A 22,728-nucleotide genomic window follows, 5' to 3' on the forward strand; every position below is an offset into this window, starting at 1 on the left:
TCAGGACGAGTGATGTTGGTGCTCCTAAAGAAAAGTATGAAAGAAAAAAGGCCAAGCTAAAGTGTTGCTAACATTTTCTAATGGATGTGACAAATCTCTTTCTTTCAGATGACGAAGGACAAGAAGACAACGAAGAAGACGACGACAACGAAGAAGATGAAGACGACGACGATTAAGGATTTTATTAATCTCTCATGTGGGTCAATTTTTCTTTAGCAAACTGTTATCAAATGTATTTAATGTTATGTCATTTCAAAAAATATATTTGAGCATTGACAATATGTACACTTGTACATTTTCCAGTATAAAATTAATGACATGCAGATACTTAATATGCAGTGTTTTGGCTACAGATACATTTCATTATAAACAAATTACAAATATGAAATTTGGGGTATTGTTTGACTGAATTAATGTATTACAAAAAAACTATAGAGGAGGACATTTTAAAATTGTACCTTGGTTTAGTTGCCAGTTTATAAACAAGCAAGAACCCGGACTTTGAACCAGGAGACCGGGGTTTGTGTCCCGTGTGAAACAAAAAGTGAACATAAATATTTTATTGAAGTGACATTAGTTAACTCAGTGTACCCCCAGGATTGTCAAAGTTAAATTTAATACCACCTACGTATAATGGAAAATCTTGAATCATATTCAATGCTTAAATATATAAATGGGAGTCTGGGGGTCCCCTAGAAAATTTTGTGCACTAAACACTTAATTTCCTGCATTCTGGAGACATTTCCTGTTCTGCCTTTCACACATCAATTTATGATGAAAATGTTTTACGGAATCTAAAGCAGTGCAGCTCTCATTCTGTGTTGCTTTCACATTTTTTTCTGTAGATCAACTTTTCTCATGTAATATCATCCCTGCTGAATTAGCACACATGCAGGCATGATTTAGTCTTCCCTCCTCTTTTGTCATGTTCACAGGTAGAGAACAGAAAACTTGGCCAAATAGAAACTGTGACAACAAGTTGTTAAAGTTACTGACTGGTTCTGCACGTTTTGGGGTAATTTTATAATCACTAGTTTGTTTAATCTTACTTAAAAAAATACGTGCAAATAAACCTTTCTCAAAGCATTTGTTCTTTGCCATTTCATGTTGCAAGCTAATAGTTTTATTTCCCTGGTGGTAGTCGACTACAAAATAAAGATATTTCAGAGAACTTCTTATATGGTATGACACATTCCCAAACTAAATTCAGTTAGGTTACAAAAAAAATTAAAACATCTTTACAGATTTCAACCAATGCCTGAAAAATAAAATAATAATAAAAAAAAAAAAGCATTCATAAATGCACCAGTAACAAGAATCGGTGCAAAGAAACAAGAAAAAGAAATACATTTTTGCTCCACAAGATTACTAATTCTGAACTTAAAAGTATTGTGTCTAATATAACAATATTTGTCAAACTCAAGGTTTACTGTTTTATAATGCCAGTATTGTTATTATATCTTATGTTAGAACAGCACAAGCACACACACCACAAGTTCATCTTCCTGAGGATTAACAGTAACCAAAGACGGCAGCAGATTTTGCAAGACAGCGGTATAGCAGTATATGTTTACACAAATCTATGGAAGCCCATTCCTGCCAAAAAAAACTATGATTCAACACTTTTATTTTTATTTTAAGCATCTTTCATGTAACACAGGGCAGAAAACGGCAAAAAGCACATTTATTGGTTTATCATTTTGGCAGTAATGGGTCTCCTAATAAGATGAATAATGTGCATAAAGTAATAGTTTTCTATACAGTTATGGGAACACTGATATTTGATCAATTCACTTGTTTGATTTTTTATTTTATCTTTTCTCTAACAACATCACTTTCACTTACTTTTGTTATTTGTTCATTTTACACCTCTTCACATTTCTTGCATTTACATTTTTCACATGCAGCTTTTATCATTTTAGCCCACAATATTTATATATTTAGCATTTCCACTATTTTGTCACTAAGACTCCATATTCATATAAAATGTATTAATGAGATGAAATTTAAACCACAATCTCAGCGTGTTCCTTCACAGTAAAAGCACGGGTTAAGTTACAGTAGCACTTAGGTTTAATGATGCATGTTACGCAGGTCATCTGGGCACTGCTGATTGGCTGTAGCCAGGCAGCGAGGGGGCGTGGCCATGTGTGGGTGTTCAGGCAGTGGTGAAGGCAGTCTCCTACCTTCCAATCTGACAGTAGAGAATCATTGAGAAGACCATGCCGAAAATCTGCAGAGAGAAAAGGAAATAAATCAAAACCAAACACTAAAGACTGCCACCATATATAAAAAATTTATATTGGGGTTCAATTTATGGATTTATGGTGTAAATCATCAAGTCTGGTCAAAATATGTATTATATTTTGTCTTTAGTTAACACATACTGTATTTGTTCTATTTTCATATGTTTTCGTACTATGACTTCATTTATGTTTTATGGTTGTATAAAGCTTGCTTGTTTTCTGATCTACTCCGATTATGCTTTTAATACAAAAAAATTAAAAGCCCTCTAATGTTTCCCTTCATTTCCTTACAAGGTTTTAATTGTGAAACACACCCACACTTTTAGTTTTTATATATTTTATATTTATATTATATTTTATATTTATATTTTTGTGAAGCACATTGTATTGCACCTTTTATATGTTAATTAAATGTGCTATACACAGTAAATGTAGTTTTCATTATACTGCATATATATATACTGTATATCCTTTGAAGTGTTGAAATATGTAGTCATATTGTTTGTTTATTAAAGTTGCTTAATGAAACTTTAATCTTCACTTAAAACAAAAAGCTACCAATGAAGTTATTATTATTAATATAGGTATATGCCTTGGTTATTTTTTGCATGGCTGTTTCTCATGGGGAATGAAAAAATGTTAAGGGGTGTGTGTGTGTGTGCTGACCATCAAGACGGCGATGGCGAAGGCAATTCCCAGCAACACCTGCATGGTTTTCTGCAGCACATTGACGATTTGGGTGGAGCAGGGCTGCAGGACGAAACATGACATCATCATACTGTGCAGTACTGATACCAAAACCATCATTATATTTTTTATTCAAGATGATAAATGTTAAGCCGGTGATTGATTGATTTTCAGTGATATTAATTGACACCAGTTGCTGCTTGGCAGGAACGAAGGACATCAATCTAAAAATTAAAATATTCAAAATCATAGACAACAAAATGTGTTTCTGTGCAACCCGAGTGACACTCAAGCACTCGTGCTCTGTTCTCACCGTGCTGTAGACGCCGTTTGAACATGCTGGTTGTGTGGCATTGCAGTTGCAGGAGCTGGGAACCTGGTTACTCCAGTCTGATGATCCATTCACAACACCACAACACTGCAGCTGGAAGGAAAATACAAAAACACGTGAGATTCAGCCGTTAGCAAGGCTGCAGCAGAACAGCAAGAGTTTTAGACCTTGAGAGTGACAACACATTATAGCACGTATAAGAGTGTGTGTGTGTTACCTCCTGCTGCAAGATATTCAGGTCTGCTGTCACATTAGCTGGTTGACTTGAAAGTGGGAGCAAGTTCTGCATGCTGTTCTTCACCCAGTCATCTAACTGCACAAACAAACAAAACAAACAAAATAAACATAAAACCACCTCCACCCCTCCCAACAAACTGATGAGACTACAGGGTGACGTGATGACGGTGTTGCTATCTGTTTTACCTTCGACGATATTATGGCTCCCAGCAGGCCCGCCGCCAGCAGGAGGAGGAAGATGATGAGGATGTTGATGTAGAACTGAGGGAACAGAGAAAGGGGGGAATGGTGATAAAAATCTTTAACCAAATCTCCTCTACTCACATAATTTTCTGAGCTTCCAAATATCAACGGTTACTATTAAATTTTAAAAAAGAATATTGATTAAAGTTGCAAGCAGCGTTGTGCGGGCCCTCGCTCCATGATGCATGCCGGTGCATGAAGGCCTACTGGCCAGAGGTCGGGAGACGCAGCTATGAATAATCGCATGTTTTGGACCAGCCACGAAGGAGTTAAACTTCTCTTCCTGTGTCTCATGTGGCGCTAAAGAACACTTGCAAATTCTGTTTTATACCAGTACATGAAGTGTGGACCATGCTGTGAAAACTACATGTAAATCAAATGATTATTGAAAGAAACGGCAAACTTCCTGTTTACCTGATGTCTTGATAAATCCTGTATAATCAGTACAGCAACAGTTGTCTCATACTCACTACTCAAACAGTGTAGTTATTACTAATCATTTTTAGTGATTTCTAGCTTAAGCTACTGTCAATGAAATCCAAAACAACTGCAGATGTTTCACTTTAATCTCTTCAATTAATCACAATCTATTATTTGTTATATAATTATTATTATTACAGAAAAGTTAACAACTTCAAACAAAAATTTGCTAATAAATACATAACAATGGAAAAGGTTTTCTAGCTTTTTACTAAAGATGCAAATACAACATTACGTGACAATAACTTAATTTTTAATAGAAAGCATGAGAGCCAATTGTATCATAATGAGTTATTTGCTAAATTTATATATAAACTGTACATGTGCAAGGAAATATAATGTTTTTTGTCTAAAGAGATGATTATTGTTAAAAACGTACAAATACTGGTGCCTTTCCTGAGTGCTTTTTATTGTTAAAAAATGTTCTCTAAAATCAGGTTTTAGTTAGAAAACATCCAATCAAGTCCTCACCAACAGCAGCATGCAGCGGTTCTCTCTGATGGCTCCGCAGCAGCCCAGGAAGCCGAGCACCATGATGATCGCTCCGATGGCGATCATCAGGTTGACGCCAGGAAGAGTATCATTGGCGATCTGGAGGTGAAGGGAGACAGTGAATCAGTATTTTACGCTGGTCCACAATAACATAGCACAAGTCCTATTAAAAAACTGTGACTCACCATGCTTATATTATAGCCGGCTCTCAGGTAGATGGAGACGGCGAGGATGATGCAGCCACTAAGCTGGAAAGAGGGAGAGAGGTGAGATTTAAATGCGCAACAAGCATCACTTGAATTTATTGGCGACGTGTCGTGAAGAAAACCTGCAGCAACTCGAACTCTGCATACAAGAGATCTCCAAATCTAACGGGAAACTAAACAACTAGAGACTAGAGAGGATAATTATATTTTAAAAAGCACATGGCCTTTACTCTAGTGCCACCCTCAGGACAAAAAAAAGACACTTAATAAAGAAACCTGGAGTGCATGAGGAACTTCCAGCTGCACAGCAAGAATATTTTTGTTTCTTGTCTGTGTCCACTCCAGAGTACCTTGATTCAAAATGAAATAAAATACACTTCATGGTCACAGTCGGTGTTCTAGTTCATCCCAAAGGTGTTGGATGGGACTGAGGTCAGGGCTCTGTGCAAGGCAGCCAAGAACCTCAACACCAAACTGGGAAGTCATTTCTTTATGGAGCTGGCTTTGTGCACAGGGACCTGTTGAAACAGGAAAGGGTTCCCTTCGTTGGAACTGAGGGGTAAAACCAAAAAGGTTTCTAGAGCACATTAAAAACAGAGCTAACAGAGAGAATATTGGAGTCACATTCTTCAGGTGACACAAACATGCCTCCACATGACTAATGCGTGAGTTGTATGAGTTGATCAGGAGTAAAGTTGTTTGGAGTGATAGTTATTCAAGAGAACATTTACCAGGATTGAAGCTCATTAAATTACAATTCATCAGGAATACAATTCTGATAGTTGTTGGGGATTAGTCAAGTCATTGGTTAACTAATTTATTGATTAATTGGTTGCAGTTGAAAGGATTAAAATGAATTGGAATAACAAATAATCAGGTTTAAAGGTATCAGGATTATCGCAGATCACAGTTACAGTAAATTAAGTCATAGTAAGTCATTCAAATGGCATTTAATCCAGTGAAATCTTGACAATGTTAACTTTTAAGGGAACGAAGAGCCAAAAGGTGGAGGAAGATTATTAGCTGTGTGTTTTATTTAGCCTCCTCTGTCGCAGAATAAACTGCTCCTCATAAGAGGAATGTTTTGCAAGACAGGAACTGAATAAACAGTCTGAATTTATTTTCCGTTAGCAACAGAGATGAGCTGATGAGCAAGTCAGCAACTTTTTATATAACAAAATAGTACAAGATGCCAGCCGAGTCCTGTTTTAGCTGTTAGCTCATGGTAGTTCACCAACTAGTCCTGTGAGTAGTCACAACCAAACTGAAAATAGACAATATTACAAAATCTTGTTTACTCCTTCATTTAAAATCTAAGCACAGGCTGAGCAGTGATACTAGGCTGCACTTGAAAGACCGAAGCCGATCACTGGGACACGTCCTGAAACTGAACAAGTTTGTGGAGGGAAGTCTTGTAAAAAACTCACTAAGTGATTCCTGCATCAAATCTGAGGCAAATTTCAAACAACCAAATAAACCTGCGACTCTGTGAAATAAGAAAAATGTGATTTAAACATGGAACATAACCTCTTGTCCAAAACATCACCTGTAAAGTCAAAGTGTTAAGAAGTTTGAAATGATATCTTAAATAAAAGATTATCTGTTTTCCAGACTCACCCAGAACAGAAGGTTGAAGAGGAATAAAAGGTATTTGATGCATTTATTCACAGCCATGGCTTTAATTTCTCTTTGGTCATTCCTCTTCAGCGTGCTTCTTACTCACAACTCTGTCTTCAACAGACACGAGCTCCCCCAGAACAGAGGCAGAAACAGAGACTCCCTCAGGCCAGTATACACTCCAACCTGCTCTACCCGTTTCCCTCCCACAGGATGGGTCCCATTTGTCCTTTCTCCTCTCCTTTCCTACACCTCTACATAACTTCTTTTCATTTTACATTACATTAATTCATTTAGCTGACGCTTCTATCCAAAGCGACTTACAATTGCTATACATGTCAGAGGTCACACGCTTCTGGAGCAACGAGGGGTTAAGTGTCTTGCTCAGGGACACATTGGTGGATGTCTTTGTAAGAGTTCATCTGTAGTCCCTGGACAGATAAAAACAGGACAGAAGTTTGAAGTTATTGAGATCAAGACTGCAGAACAACTAATAAAGAGAAAAGAGAATAATAATGTTGGCAAAAAACATTTTGCTATTCTTATTCTAAACCTCCCTGACTTTTGTCTAAGATGTTTGTAGGAGTGTAAATTTAGCAAAGCAGTCATTAATCACTCGTTTCAATCTGATAAATGTCACCTGTTCAGAGTTCACTTTCCTGTGAAATACTGAATCTCAACAACTGTTGGATGGATTGACATGAAATTTAGTTCATCAGGATGAACTGTAAGATTTTTGGTAATCCTCTGACTCTCTGCAAAATAAATACCTAATATATAATAATATAATATAATACATAATATGTACTTTATCTTTATTCAAATTTTTTACCTTTATCTATTTAATACATCACTGACTTTGAGACTATTTCTAGATGTTAGGGTTGGAAATATGACTCTTTACTACCATGTAGTGGAGGCTGTACAAAACTACAGCACAATCACACCCACCCCTGATCACCTGACTCACCCATCCTCTCACCAACAGTTTCTAACACGAGGACACGAGGCTACACGAGGACAATGTTCAGTGTTTCTATTCAACATCACACCTGACACCGGTAAGTCTCTACATTTCCTCCATCATGTTGTCATTGATGCAGTCAACACTGACCTTCTGTCATTAAAATAGGAGAGCAGCTGGTTAATAAATAACTTTACACCAACTTCAACTTAGTGTTTATATATATTAGCTGGTGATTATCGAAGTGGCTCTTGACCTGCAGTTCTGGTTTTACAAATTTCAGTGCTTTATTTTTCAAACGCTATAATGAATTTGGGGAACTGGCTCACAACATGCCCATTTGCCACTTCCCCTGCATCACTCAATAAACTCTACCCTAATAACAGACACACAAACCCCACCTCAAACAATTTTTGAAGGAGTCCTGAAGATGGTTTCTGGACTAAATGGTTGAGGAATGGAAATAAGTATGTTGCCACTGACTAAAACCCTGTCCGTCTCTTCTGAACTGTCGTCCTCAGAAGGTGGATGTTTGTAGATTATGAGGATGGTCTGGTCTCCTTTCATGACGCAGATGTTGCAGACCTTCTCTACTCCTTTACTGGCTGCTCCTTCACTGAGAAACTCTACCCATTCTTCAGTCGCTCTACTAATGACATAATATAAATAATTATTGTGTCTCTCTGCCTTGTTTTATACCTCAGGACGAGTGATAACGTCACAAAGTTCATTGTGAACAAATTAAAAATAAAGAATTTCAGAAGCTTTTCTTCCAAAATAAAATTTGGGGTATTGTTTGACTGGTTTATGTATTACAAATGTATTAACACAAAAAAAAATACTATAAAGGAGGACATTTTAGAATTGAACCTTGGTTTAGTTGCCAGTTTACAAACAAACAGAAGCGCCACATGAGTACTGACTTAATTATGCAAATTGAGTACAGGATATGACCATACCAATTACAGTATGGCAACGTCACAAAAAGCAAGTCGCTCTCTCCCCAGGTAATCAGAATGAACCAAGCCTACAAAGCCTCCTTCTTCAGCCTGCAGGCAACTTCAGCTGCTCAGGACAAACAGAAAATAGGCTCACTACAAGTTTAAGCTTTATTGAGGTCAAACGCTTGTTGAAGTTGAAGGAATAGTTTGTGTAGTCCTTACTAAAACCGAACCCCTGTCATTTTAGCACTCAAGGATTTAAGATATTTCATTTAGATAAAGCTATGACATCTAACTTTGTAAAAATAATAATAGTTGTGTGTGTTTGTAGCCAAGCCAATGGGTGTCCAGCAGTTTGCAGTGAATGTGACTCCGGATCCTGATTCAGCACATCCTATTCTCATCCTGTCTGGTGATGGAAAGCAAGCTCGTCATGGTGATGTGACACTACTGGACAACCATGAGAGATTTTATAGATGTGTCTGTGGGGAGTAGACAAAGAATTGATCAACAGAAAGGGACAAATCACTCCTGAACATGGATACTGGACTTCATGTTTGAGGAATGGAAATAAGTCTGGTAAGTAATGATGAACACCACGTCGCTCTGTGAACTGGCGTCCTCAGTGCTGTGTTTGTAGATTATGAGGAGGGTCTGGTCTCAGATGAGGTTCAACCACCCAGCTTCAAAATATAACTCATGTTGTCACGGATGAGTAGCATTTTTAAGAAATCATGGCCAAATCTTTATGGGGGGAAAAAAAGGATTTATTATTTTCTGAGCATTGTTCATAAAATAAATGTTCAACCTTTACAGAAGAAGAGCAATTTATTAGTCATACATATAATATTCTGTGATGTGTTTGTGATAAACAAACTAAAATAACTTACTGACAATAAATACTCAGTAAGTACTGAAATCAAATAAACTTAATATTTTATCTTTTTGCTCTGCTTTTTCAGCATCTAGTCTGATGTCACTGACATATTTACTATTTTGTATGTGTTAGTGTAATAGAAACAAAAACAACAGTGACACTGTCTGTTTAATCAACAAATTACATGTTAGAAGATCTTTTCCTCTAAAATAAACTATTTATACTGAAAACAGCCCACAATGTAAACAACTGATTTTAACGCTGGAAAAAGTCAAAGTCACTTCATCAGAACTGTAAAAATCATAAACCAAAACTCTGAGCGAGCCCGTTTAGCTACAGTAGTCTCTGCTGAAATGCTTGTTGACTTTGAAGATAGAAACGTAGACGCTGAGGCTGATGAGGAAGAACTGCTTCTGCTCTTTCAACCAGACCAGCCTCATCTTCACTTTACCATCCGAGTCCTGGTGATCCATCAGAAAGGGCTCGCCGTCATAGTCGAAGGACAGCGTATGCTTCGCCATCCTGACCCAAATGGGTGAGCTGAGGCACCAGAAGGGTTTCCGGAACTCGTCCAGCAGAGTCAGCGATAAGATGCAGCAGTTCTACGCAGCGTGAGAAAGAACCATCAGAGCTGAAAAAAAGGGATGTGACCCTTTTCCCCCCCAAAACGAAACATCCTTTAAGTTGTAGACGTCTACAACCACAGTGCGTGCACGTCTGCTGACTGAATCGTCACCGCATCAATGGCATGCGATGGGTTAAAGAGGTCATCTTGTTGGATTATTTCTAATGTTTTTTTCTTATTAGCTTTAGTTTCAAATTTCAGCTAGGTATATGTGAGCAATTGGGGGAATTCATTCATATTTTGGTTTGGTTAATTTAAAAATAGCAGACAAGGATAATTTAGATTACTTAAAGATAGATATAGGATATAGACACAATACTTTAATCAATAGATCAATTATTAAAGAGTAGCCTAACAAAAATACAGATTATTGAATAGAAGAAAAAGAAGAATTTGAAGAAAAAGAAGAAGAAGTAGTCACAGTCGTAGTAGTAGTCGTCACAGTCGTAGTAGTCAGTTATCTGACGCTTTTATCCAAAGCGGCTTACAATTGCTATATATGTCAGATGTCGCACGCCTCTGGAGCAACTAGGTCAGGAGTGTTCAATTAGAATTCTAAGAGGTCCAGTTAGAGAAAAGGTCCAGAACATCATAACGACTAACTTGCGTTATCATTCAGTACTATAACCTATAGTTGTATCAACATGTGTTTTTAGTCAACAACGGACTGTCAAATCAAATAATATTTCAGTCAGTTTTCACATCAAACTGGAGGGATAATAAATAATAACTACTCTAATAATAAATTCTAAATTTAAGAAAACTAAAAGCCTAATTTTTTGAAAAAATTAAGTAAAAAGTGTAGCTTGAAGTGATGAAGTGTAGTCTTAACCAATTTTATAATGAGATATTCTGGTTCTGAACTGCCTGTGGGAGGAATGTACATGTAAGAATCTGTGCATTCTTGATTAAAAGTCATGTGAAATCTCTTTTCCTTTGTCTCCTCAATTCGTGTGTGTTTCCAAAACGCCTCTGGTGAATCTCGCGGACTCGACTTGCAAGCATCGGTATGCACAGATTTGATTAGGCTGAGCAGCGTCACATGAGATGATTGGAGCACATGCGATTGGTCTTGAGTTTCCTGGTCCTCTAAACCAGTACAGTGAAAGGCTTCTGTCTTAACTGTGCCATCACAACCCACATTAGTTCCATATACAGCCACTTTATTGCACTATTAATTGTTCATGGTCTTTAGTGTGTACAACAGAGTTAGAGAGTGAGTGAGAGAGCTCTCTCTCTACACTTCAGTAGTATAACTACTACCACTAGGGATTGGGTTCGTTAATTTTTATTGATATTGAGACTGCTTAATGATCCAATTCTTCATCGATACCACTCTCGATATTTTACTATTATTTGGTGACGGTTATTTGGTAAGACCAGCCACAAAAGGCATGAGGTAGGCCAGCATGGTGTGAGGAAAATATTTAATGTGCGATAACATTGTTATTTAGTGAGATGTATACTCACTAAATGTAATGTATACTCAAGTGTATATATTAGCTGCCTGGTTGTTTTTAAATTATTTATAGGATTAGAATTTAATATTTTAAATACAAATAATTGTTGTTTCTAGAGCAGCAACATTAATGTTTACAACAGCAAAAGTTACTGTATATAAACTCAATATCTGACATCACAACAGTGAGTGACGTGTGTGTGTGTGTTTAGAAAGAATAAAAAACTTCCTCCTCCTCTCTGCTGGTATTCACTGGCTGCAGGTAACGTTACCTGGTGGAAAGAGGGGCGGCTGGTTTGTCTCTGCCAGCAAATTTTAAGACTACAGACCAGTCTGTGCTTCAGACAGACAGCTTTCTATTAAGGTTGCTTTTAACATTTGGCTGACTACCAAGCTAACGTTAGCTGTGCTTGTAAATAACATCCAGCCTGACAGACGGAGATGATTTACCTCACAGACAGGTGTCCTGATAAGGTATCGTCTTTTTACTCTGGAAGGTTTTATTGCACATACTTACAGTAACAAACGTTGCTGACATCAACTGGAGTAGTCTGGAGCTTACTTAACTTCAACGTCTCTCTGCTGCAGAACCTGCAGCCTGATGATAAACCTTTTTATTTGCAAAGAGGGGCGTGTCCAAGCTAAAACAGGGTTTTCAAGGAACAGCTCTTTAGGATATAACATTTTAGGAACTGCACTTATAAAGACTGGAAATTTGGAGTCTCTGTACCAAGTCTACACTGGCTGCCTGGCATTCTCATGGTGACAATGCCCTAAGAAGTTACTACTCGCCGAGTGGCAAATCTAGCTAAAAATTTGTTTAGTGTGAACTAGGCTTAAGATAACTGGCTACCAACTGTCGCTTCATTTACTGCACAAATGAGAGTGGTATCAATCTTCTCATCAAACTCTTGGCAAGACAGCAAATCAGCGTATTTCTCAAAATGTTAAATTATTCCTTAAAGTTGTTATTTAAATATGTATAAATCTACTCAGTTGGTGTAAATATTCAGCAAGTGGCTCTGATAATTTTTCAAGTAGTGATTGGTCAGTAGGGATGCAGCGATTACCGGTTTTTACTATTAACTGCGCTTTAAAACGTCACGGTTAATTGATCGTAAAGGCTCCGCAGCACCGAGTGTTTCTGTTGCACGGAACGAAACTGTGGCAACTTGCAGAAAACAAAAACAAAGTTACAGGAGCGGTGCGCCAGCTTAAAGTGTCGTGCTTATCAGAGGCTACTGTACGCTGGCTAAACTATGGCAGAGGGGCCAAACTGTGAAGCTTCATTTCCGCCAAAGAAACGGCTGAAGTCGGCAGTGTGGGAGCATTTCGGGTACACCAAGTCTGACCAAACTTTCAGACCCACCGCAACGACAGCACCGCTGCACTATGAAGCCCATTATTTTCAATGGCTTGGTTTTTTGCTGCATTGAGCAACGTGCCCCGCACAGCGAGCTCGCGCACAGCGAGCTCGCGCGCATGCCGCGGTCAAAGTAGTTGAACTTTAGCGCTGAGCAGCTTCCACGCAGTGCAAAACTCTTCTTTTATTGAATGAAGAAGTCCTCTCAAGACCTTCAGTCACTGAACATTTAACGTTACATCCTGTCGCCTCCTCCTGTCTGTGCTGAGAAACTGTTGCCTGGTGTCAAACTAACAAACATCAGGAGCTTATAGACTTTCAGGACTACGGACTGACAATTAACTGCATTTCAGTTAATTTCTTTCTCTCATTTTCACTAAAACACATGTACGGATGAGAGTTGATGACCGTAACAGTTCAGTTTAGTCCCCTCCTTTATAACAATTTCCCCTGGTGGATAAAAGTTAAAATTCCTCATATATTAATAATACTTACATATTATAGAAATATAATTGTTAATGTAATTAAATATTAAAAATGAACTTAAGTCCTTACTGGTGTTGTGAAATTAATTAATCACGATTATTATGCATTATTTCTCTGACAATAATCTGTAATCGTTGCATCCCTATTGGTCGCATTTCTGCGGCAGGTTCTGTAACGCCTTTATTGTGTTGGCCAGATGTACCTCCACCGAGCCCTCCAGTGTCTCGCTCTTCCAGGGCAGCTTGATGTTACCAGACAGCGATCTGTGCTGGGACACGTCGGTCCGGCTGATGACCCTCAGCTCCATCAGTCCATGCTGGATCTGAACTGATCACAGCGACACAACAAACTTTAGGTATCTCCACCAACCAGGAAAACTCATTCTGTCTGGATTATTTTAATCAGGGTGGTGCTAACTAAAGAATCAAAGATTAAGGTTAAAGTTCTAAATACATTTAAAATAGTGACAGAAAAGTCAGGAAAGATTCAGGAATAAGAGACATTTTTCACAAACTGCATTATGTAATCGGATTACATGTGTGACAGGAGAGCTGGCGGAAGTGTCCCGACATGATCTCACTGCCGGTGTTGTGCAGGACAAAGTACAGAGAGTAGCCGTGCAGACCAAACTCAGGGTCCGAGATATCCATGAGTGGAGGCTCCACAGGCTCCAAGTACGGGCTGCAGGGAGGGACAAACAGGACGATTAACAGGGTAAAGATGATTGAGGAACTTCAGAGGTGATTACAAAGAGATGGAACCCAAAAACAGATTGAAACAGCTTAAAGCTTATCAACAGAACTGAACAGATAACATCTGTTTTAAATTTAACAACAGATAACATTGGAGTCCCCCAATTTGAGAATCACTAATTAATATTTACTCTTAAAATTAAGACTGAAGTGATAAATTTGTTTTGAAATTCGAGAAAGGTCCCAAAACGTGTATTTTAAATGATGAAATTTGCTCTTAAATCATTTGAAATTAAGCACCATGAACTAATCCCCATCAATAATCACACAACATGATACTCCTATACTCCTATTTTCTTTTCTTCTCTCTAAATGTCACCTTTTGATGGAGATACTGCTTAATTTCCATTATTGTACTTTAATAAAATAAACAATTAAACATTCAACATTTGGGGCTTCCACATTCAGACGTGTTATGGGCTGGGTAAATTAAAGCTGCAGTGATGTGTTGCGACCAGCAGATAGAGTAATCCACTTATGATTTATAGGCTCATGACCAAGCAGCAACCTCCGGATCTGTAAAGTGAAGCCGATGTGAAAGTCTTAAACCTGCATTCTTTTAAATGACCACCAGGTGGTGACTCCACTGGTTGCAAAAACGTCTAAGAAAATGATGCTTCGCCTCAGCTCTGTGAACTTATTACATGAGTTTATGGTCTCAGTCGCTAGTTTCAAGTCTTCTTCAACACAGAATGGTGTTCATTTAATAAATTATGGTCCTATTTAGGGCGACTGAACCTACTGACTGGGCTTTACAGAACCTGCTGGATTAAGGACTGCGATCTCACTTGGAAAAGATGGCGTTTTGTGCCTGTTCTGCTACACGTTTGTCAGTCTGGCAGATCAAGCAGCAGAGTTAACAAGAGGTTAACTTACCACAACGGAGATCCCAGCAGACACTTCTCCACCAACTTGTGGAAGTGCAGGCTGACCATGATGAAGGCAACACCGTTCTGACCCTACACATGCAAACAAACACAATCATTTTGTTTATGTTCACGTGATAAAAACAGGGAAATGGATCATTAGTCAGGTTAAATAAATTGTACAATCTACATTCAACATTCATTCAGCATATTACACTAATATAGCACATATTCTTTGTGTTTATATCTGTTAACACTGTATATGTAACTGTATGTGATCCCTTTTCCTCTTTATTTCTTACTTTAGAGCTATGTTTATATATACTTTGTTCTATTTTATTATTTTATTCTAATTTCAAACATTTGAACCTTTGTTTCTACATGTCTTGTGTGTGGCGAGCATAACACCACCCCTAACCCTGCATATTTAAACCTGTTTATCTTGATTATTTCAGCACTTGCAGCTCACCGAGATGCAGCAGCAAATGTGACGCTGTAAAGAAGTAAATCGCAAGCTGACACGTGACATCGTTTTGCGGGTGATAAATTTTCGGGGATGTAGGTCTCCATAATTCACAGGGATTTCTTAAATTTGTGCTAATAGTTGCGATCGTGACATCGCAAAATCCTGGAGGGACTGACATCCACTACATGTTATCACTAGGGCTGGACCTGAACATTCAATCGATAATACTTTCCGCTACCGGAAACTGCGCTCATCCTGTCTGCTCTCCCTGGACCCCTGCCCGGTTAATATATTCACATCATCTGTTCTGGACCTGCTCAGTTCAGCTTCTCACCCTCTGGACTCTCAGCTGCAGTTCCAGTCTGCCTCGCTCTTACCCAGCTATATTTCCAATCACTTCAACACGCAATAAATATTTCGCTTTTATCCATTTAGCTGACGCTTTTATCCAAAGTGACTTCCATTTGCTATACATGTCAGAGGTCGCACGCCTCTGGAGTAACAAGGGGTTAAAGTGTCTTGCTCAGGGACACAATGGTGGATGCGCACAGTTAGGGATTGAACCCGGGTCTCTCACACCAAAGGCAGGCGTCTTATCCATTGTGCAATCACCACCCACGAACCCTTATCCAACTCCAGTTTATTCGCTCTCTTAGATTACAGCCTGATTACAGCCTGCTTACAGCTGGCGTAGCCCCTGCTTACAGCTGGCGTAACCCCCCCCCCTTTATTTTAAAATATTCTTAAGATCAACAACTTTCCAGGGATACCAGCAACATCAACTGAACACTTACCCTCCAGATGCCTATGATGAAGCTGGGAAACAGATACATCAGTTTGATCAGGACGTCGTTGCCAATCAACCGACTGGGCTGAGTCTTCACGTCCAGCTGTGAAATCAGAGAGCGCCAGCCAGGCCTGAGGAAGAGGAGGGAGTGGTGAAGATGTGGCGGTGCAAGGGATGAGGAATTGTAAAAGAGGCGTGGAAGCGTATCTTACTTCCTGCCTCTGGGGCCCTTCAGCGCATCTTTCTGGACTCCATGCAGCTGGATTTTACTGATGTGATGGTACTTGAGCAAGCCGACGCCACTAAAGCGGACGATCACAGATGACTCGAAGAAATACGCTCGGCTCTGCGCCAGCGTGATCTCCTTTCCCCAACAATCACGGACCGTCAGCTCCCAGCTCACGTTCAGATTCCTGGAAAAAACACAACACAAGGCTAAAATTTGACTTATTTGTCCAGATTCTGTATTTAAACAGAGCGCTTTGGTTCACAGCATTAGAAAGCTCATTTTAGATACGATAATCTCTTTCTTTATCATGTGAAGTACTACAAAAGCAGGTGAAAAAAGAGCTTTAGAACAACATCTAACAAGTGGTTCTGAGACATCTATTCTCAGGCCCACTTTTCCCCCAAAATACCAACAACTCGTGTGTGTGTGTGTGTATATATATATATATATATATATATATATATATATATATATATATAAAAATGTGAACAGACTCCTAAAAACATGGTAAATCCATAATGATATCTAGTCTACTCAATTAGTAAATGCTCTCAGACTTTTGCCAAGGAGGCTGGTCACTGAGGAGTGATTAAAATCTGTCATTATAAATGTAAAGGCAGGATACAGTTCTGATTGTCAGGAAATATTAATCAACCTTTTTTTTTATTCAGTCTGCTATTATGTAACATTATTGTGCATGCGACACCTAGTTAGTTACTGGTGGTAACAGCAAATGTGGCTTAATAGGCCAATCACAGGCCACAGACGTCTGGGGCAGCTAAAGAAACTTATCAGGCAATAATTGGTGTGAGCAGTCATGATCTGACTTTGTTCTGCACAGGACATGAGTCTGCAAACTGCCAAAGGAGTAGGTTAACGTTTCCTGGCTGAGAAAGTGGAAGTGCGCAGTCGCCTGCAGCTCTTCTCCTGTCAGCTCACTGTGTCTACTCACTGCAATACCTCAAACTGGTCCGCTGTCATAAAATGTTGAAAATGACCTGTTTTGTAGAAGCATTTTTGATAAATGATAACAGTCACTCACAAAAACATTGCATTGCCTGTGACAACACTACAGATACACAGTTTCTAATACTGCAAATATATTAATATTGCAATACTTTCATCAGTGGCCATTCTGAGGGCCGAATGGGAAGCTTTAGAAGGTCGAATGAGGTCCGCGGGCCGCTAGTTGTTGATCCGAGCTCTGGGGGAACAGTCTGGAGTAAGATGCCAAAGTGTGTGAGGGTACGAGCTTACAGCAGAGGTGCAAAACACAACATTAGATGTCTAATGTTATTATTAAAAATATTTCCGGTTCATTTTGAAGCCGCGATAGTCTCGCTGATTAATGGGAATCCTCCCACCTGTGCGGTGTGCGCACTGGGCCAGGCACCAAAATACCACGCAGACCGGCAAAGAGAATTTCAAGGTCGGGACAATAACAGCTGGTCGATGTGGGGCTTGTGCTGGTCGCTGCGCCGCCATGACAACAGAGAACTAAATGTGACTAAGACGGATTATCTATCTACAAAAAGTCTTAAGTCCTTATGGTGATTTTATAGAAATGAACTTGAACCAATAATAAAAAGAAATAAAAAGTCAGATCTGATGCTGTTACAATAGCCGAGAATAAAAATAAAATAGAAGCTATGCAAGAGTAAAAGAGTTAAACTTAACAAGGGAGGCACTACATACTCACAGGGTACTCACGACCCGTCACTAGGGCTGAACGATTAATCGTTTCAAATCGAAATTGTGATTTGAAAGAACGCGATTAGCTAATCGTGAAGACGGCGATTTAAATGTAGGTTAATTAAACAGCACATCTGACCCGTTTTAAACAGTCATGCAGTTAAAAATTCATTCCGCCATGTGCCTCCTATCACGGCCCTACTCACCAATCAACCTAACGAAACTGGAGGAAAAAGTGGGATAATGGCGCCAGTCGAACAAACACAGGCGGCTGCTGTGCCGCGTTTTTTTCCGGCATCAACTCACACTGAAGTGTTTCAGCAGCGGAGCGTTTAGCTGCCCTACGTTGTTAATTTCTCATTTTGTGTGCTTCAACTACAGATAACAGCTGTCTGTGAGCACGCCCTGCTCTCTGCAGGCTAACATTACACATCCACGTAAAAGCCTTTCAGAATAAGAGCTTTTTGCTGACTTGTTCAGATTTTGCTTACTTGTTCAGTTGTCCTTGATTATTGTGCGTCTACTATGGTTAAATAGCTACATTGTTAAATTGTTCTTTTTTTGGTCCGTTTTAACTGTGTTTATTTATTTATTTATCTATGTATTTTTAACCCTGTCCTGCCCAGCAGCCTGGTATAGAGTATGATGAGCTGGATACCATATTGTGCCAGACAGATTTTACTTTAACAAGAGAGTATTAAAATACTCCTTTGTCTGTTTTATTATTTATTTAATTATGGATTGATTTGTCACCGGGCCGGACAGGGGGGCAGACACGGGGATGGGGGGGCACAAACAGACAGCACAGAGAAAGGACAACACCTGTAAGAGAAGGGGGATGGAAGGTGGGGACAACAGGGAAAAGCTGTGGGAAACACCAATTGCAGAAAGCAACGAAACCTGCAATAGAACAGAGAGGGGGGCTTGGGGAGGAGAAAAACAACAACAACAAACAAACACAAACAAAAACAAACAATAAAAATAATAATAATAGTAAAAGACAACCAGCCGAACAGCAGCAATAAACAGCTGACATAGTAAGACAACTAAGAGAAAAATGAAAACAAGAAACAGTCACACACTCTAAATAAGCAACACAACACAGCCACGAGAGCTGGAATAATAATTAATTTAAATAAGTAACTGAAAGAAAAGCAGCAGGAATAATTCTTCTAAAACTGTGTTTATTTTTAATGTACGATCAAGAGTCTGCATACAGTGTTTTATTTTGAAAATCGACCGGATTCTCTCTGCCGTTCTGTGACTGACTTCCTGCCTGGTTCATCTGCTCTGTGCTGCTTGACGCGGCTTCCGTCACAAATAGACTGGCAGTGAATACTGAACTTTAGCAAAACTCAGAATAGAATTGTAATCACAATATCTGGCAGAAAAATCACAATTAGATATTTTCCCCAAATCGTCCAGCCCTACCCGTCAGCTTAGTAAAGAGCATGTAAGACTAATATGATATACGGGAGAACATGCACACTAAACACAGAAAGGCCTCGGATGACAAACCCCAGACCTTCTTGCCGTGAGGCCACAGTGTTAACCACTGTAACACCAGAATATAATATTTATCCTGTATTAATGTAGAAATATGACAACATTATGTAATGAAACAGTATAACATTAACATAAACTCTGTCTCTTACCTGAGGACCCACTCAGTCTGCCTGGGCAGCCCAGTGTACGGGCTGATGTCCTTCAGCTCTTTCCTCCACTTGTTCAGTTCCTGTCCAGCCATGCTCCTGAAATACATATTCCTCCAGTGGCCCGCCGACCGAATCTCCACCTGCACCGGGTCAACCTTCGGCGCCACATCATCCGCTGACTTCGGCTTCCACTGTTGACTCTCAAACTCTGCCAGGTAAAGCTTATGCCACATGACACTACAGTGAAAGAAGGCAGACACTGGCTGCAGAGGGGTTCTACTTGCGGTGTAAACAAGTCCCATTGTTGTCCAGCAGGTATAATAAATATCCTGTTCTGTTGACAATAAAAAGTACTGAAAAATTTATAGATTTATATATACAGTTTAAGCCGTGTAGCTGCTTCACAGTAAAAGTTTTCATCCATAATTACCAGCAAAAAGCTTCACAGTAAAACACGCACCAGATGCAGGATGGGAATTTCAATATCCGTCACATGACTGGGGCAGGACAGGAAAAACAGTCAACAGGACAGTGTTATGATAACAATAGGTGCATTTTTTATATAAATATGAAGTTAAAATCTGAATAAACGCTATTGTCTTAATTTTAAACATGATACTACTCGTTCTGTTGTCTTTTTTTAATTCTCTCCAGCCCCTAGCGGCTTGTTGCTGGTTGGTTGCAGGTTGCAGCCACCTGATCAGTGCATGACGGGTGTGAACTGTGGACTGATGACCCATGTGAATAAAGAACTGTGTAGTAGAGCACAAAGTAATCTAAGAAAAGGATGAATCAAACAAATATCACTACCCTGCATAAAGAATACCAACACAGGGACACGATAGGACTAAATATCGGCTCCGGTGTTACCCTTTATGCAGCCGCATACACAAGAGACACATACTATTGTTTGAATTAGCATGCAAAGCTAACTTTTAAATGTTGTCTACATCTATATCCACGCATTTTATGGAATAACAAGATAACACCATATGATCTGAACTACAGGCTGGCATTTTTTCGGGCAGGACGGGAATCATAGCTCAGTTTTTACTTAAATTTAAACTTAAAATAAAATAAGAAATAAAAGCAATACAAGAACTGTGATGACTCTGTGTCAGACTTACTCATTGTTGGCCAGCTGGTGGAAGAGCTTACTGACGTGGCTGATGCAGAACAGCGAGGAGGCGTCCAGGTATGACAGGATCTTAAACAGGATGTCAGACGGCAGTCTGAAGAAAGAGTAACAACCCATTACTACAAAAAACAGACGGCAAAACAGACAATACGGCTGTTTATCTAATCACCAATACATATTGGTTTGAAGAAGACGATGGAGGCAAATTGGGGAGAGTGAAGATGCAGTGGCCAGAAAGAGAAAGAGGACATGTCCAAAATCTCATACTAACTTAGTGCCTACTTTGTTTCACATTCACTCTCCATCATTCCTAATAATTTTGCCGCCATAGTGAAGAGACTGCACACACAAAATCCAAATACTATCCAGCTGGAACACAGTGCACACACAATTTTAATTATACTACTATAAATAATATGTTAAATGATATTCATGCCCAATTACCAGGGATTTGTAGTCCCAGAAACTACTTTTCAAAGGAAATACAAGGTTCCTTCTAGAGCTGCTATTCTGATAATCGATTGTTTTGAGTCCTTTTAAAGGAAAAACTGTCTCTGATTCCAGCTTCTCAAATGTGAATATTTTGGGTTTTGGGAAACACTGACTTACATTTTTCAGCATTTTCTGACATTTAATTGACCAAACAACTACTAGGTTAATGATCACTAATGAAATTAATCGTTAGTTCCTTCAGCCCTAAGTTGTCTGCATTTCCACCATGGTCTAAAGACACACCATTATAACAATGTCCTCTGTTTTAATCATGTCCAAAGGTTCCTATTCTCTGGGGAAAGTTCCTGGGGGGAAACTGGCTTTTGTTTACAAATGCTTAGCCTCACACCCTCTCCAGGTCCCATCTTTAACCACCACATGAACATAGGCCCCTCAACTTTATACTGCATCACTGAACATGGTGTGTTTATTTTCCACCTAAGACATTAATAGACCTAAAAAAAATAAAAATAAAAATACTTTAAATCGCATTGGATTATACAAGAAAAGTGTGTTAGTTGTAAGTTAACGTTAATTAGCTAAAGTGGCTAACGTGACCACAGTAGTTGGCTAATTAATTTACCTTTCCAACAGGGCTTCCTCCTCAGTTGGAGAAGTTTTCATTTTTGGGAAATATGTTCTCTGTTTTCCTGGGCATCTGAGATACAAATAAAAAATAATAATATATCACGAAAATGTAAATAATGCTTTTTTTTTATGGCAGAAATGTAACTTGTTAGCTAACACCGTGGAGGTGCTAGCCGCCCACCTGGGATCAGTCTTGCTAACCGAGCAGAGTGCTGCCTTTGGCGGCCTCTTTCTCCTCTTGCCGCGCTTCTGCCCTTTACCCGGACCCGGTTTCCTTCTATCACGACCCGGCTCTGGTCTACCTGGAGCCGGCTGTGCGGGTGCCCTCTTTAAACCCTCCAAAAAACTACTAATAAACTGGCCTCGTCCTGCCGCCATTACTTCTTCTAAGAAGATGCCGCCAATCGCGGTCAAGACACGATTTCCGGTCAGCTCCGTTTTTCACAATAAAAGCACGGACAATAGCGCAACCGCTAGATGGCAGTCGGTATTTGTATAATTGACATTGTGTTTTAATTGTATTTAATTAGTATTTATCCCCAACGTAGTTCCTTAATGTATCCATTAAATTAACATTAATGGTTGCTGGTTTATTGATTGTTTGCAAATTCCTATGCATGACCCCTGACATGTTAAATTCAGTATCAGTCAGGATTTTTTTTTTAAAAATACAGAAATCCAACTTTTTCTCCTTTTCATACATTACAGCTGAAAAGACTCTCAGTTCAGCTTCAGCCTGTGAATAATCGTTTGCTATCAATCAAAAGGGACTCTTGATTGAAAAACGTTTCATATAGCAGATTAGTGTG

General features: G+C 39.1%; 1 protein-coding gene across 5 annotated transcripts; it reads right to left on the bottom strand.

The window, feature by feature from the left end:
• Positions 1 to 1,093: 1,093 nt before the first annotated feature.
• On the bottom strand, positions 1,094 to 22,317 carry LOC119895144 (F-box only protein 15-like). Of its 5 annotated transcripts, XM_038708033.1 has the most exons (17): positions 22,101 to 22,317; positions 21,915 to 21,989; positions 20,829 to 20,933; positions 20,162 to 20,198; positions 19,702 to 19,922; positions 16,338 to 16,538; positions 16,133 to 16,256; positions 14,883 to 14,965; positions 13,790 to 13,935; positions 13,457 to 13,581; positions 4,902 to 4,964; positions 4,696 to 4,815; positions 3,688 to 3,762; positions 3,482 to 3,577; positions 3,247 to 3,357; positions 2,913 to 2,996; positions 1,094 to 2,233 (listed from the first exon to the last, which is right to left on the bottom strand). In XM_038708033.1, the coding sequence occupies exons 1-17, from the start codon at positions 22,295 to 22,297 to the stop codon at positions 2,183 to 2,185; spliced, it is 1,914 nt and encodes a 637-aa protein (XP_038563961.1). In that variant the 5' UTR covers positions 22,298 to 22,317; the 3' UTR covers positions 1,094 to 2,182. The 5 variants fall into 5 exon arrangements, with proteins under 5 accessions (XP_038563961.1, XP_038563962.1, XP_038563964.1 ...); XM_038708034.1 differs by lacking the exon at positions 20,162 to 20,198 and having other exon boundaries at positions 19,702 to 19,938; positions 22,101 to 22,315; XM_038708036.1 differs by lacking the exons at positions 1,094 to 2,233; positions 2,913 to 2,996; positions 3,247 to 3,357; ... (2 more) ...; positions 4,696 to 4,815; positions 4,902 to 4,964 and adding an exon at positions 9,251 to 9,923 and having other exon boundaries at positions 22,101 to 22,312.
• Between the last annotated feature and the right edge of the window lie 411 nt (positions 22,318 to 22,728).

This window comes from Micropterus salmoides, unplaced genomic scaffold (assembly GCF_014851395.1).
Source record: "Micropterus salmoides isolate LMB-PRFRI ecotype aquatic unplaced genomic scaffold, ASM1485139v1 Ms_hic_scaffold_9, whole genome shotgun sequence".
Taxonomy (NCBI): domain Eukaryota; kingdom Metazoa; phylum Chordata; class Actinopteri; order Centrarchiformes; family Centrarchidae; genus Micropterus; species Micropterus salmoides.

Excerpts from the sequence above, each read along its gene's own strand:
- LOC119895144 (XM_038708033.1), bottom strand. The coding sequence starts at position 22,297 with ATGGCGGCAGGACGAGGCCAGTTTATTAGTAGTTTTTTGGAGGGTTTA. Across the intron at positions 20,199-20,828 it reads CACCAGCTGGCCAACAATGA|TCATGTGACGGATATTGAAA; the intron begins GTAAGTCTGACA and ends GTCCTGCCCCAG. Across the intron at positions 4,816-4,901 it reads CCGGCTATAATATAAGCATG|ATCGCCAATGATACTCTTCC; the intron begins GTGAGTCACAGT and ends CTTCACCTCCAG.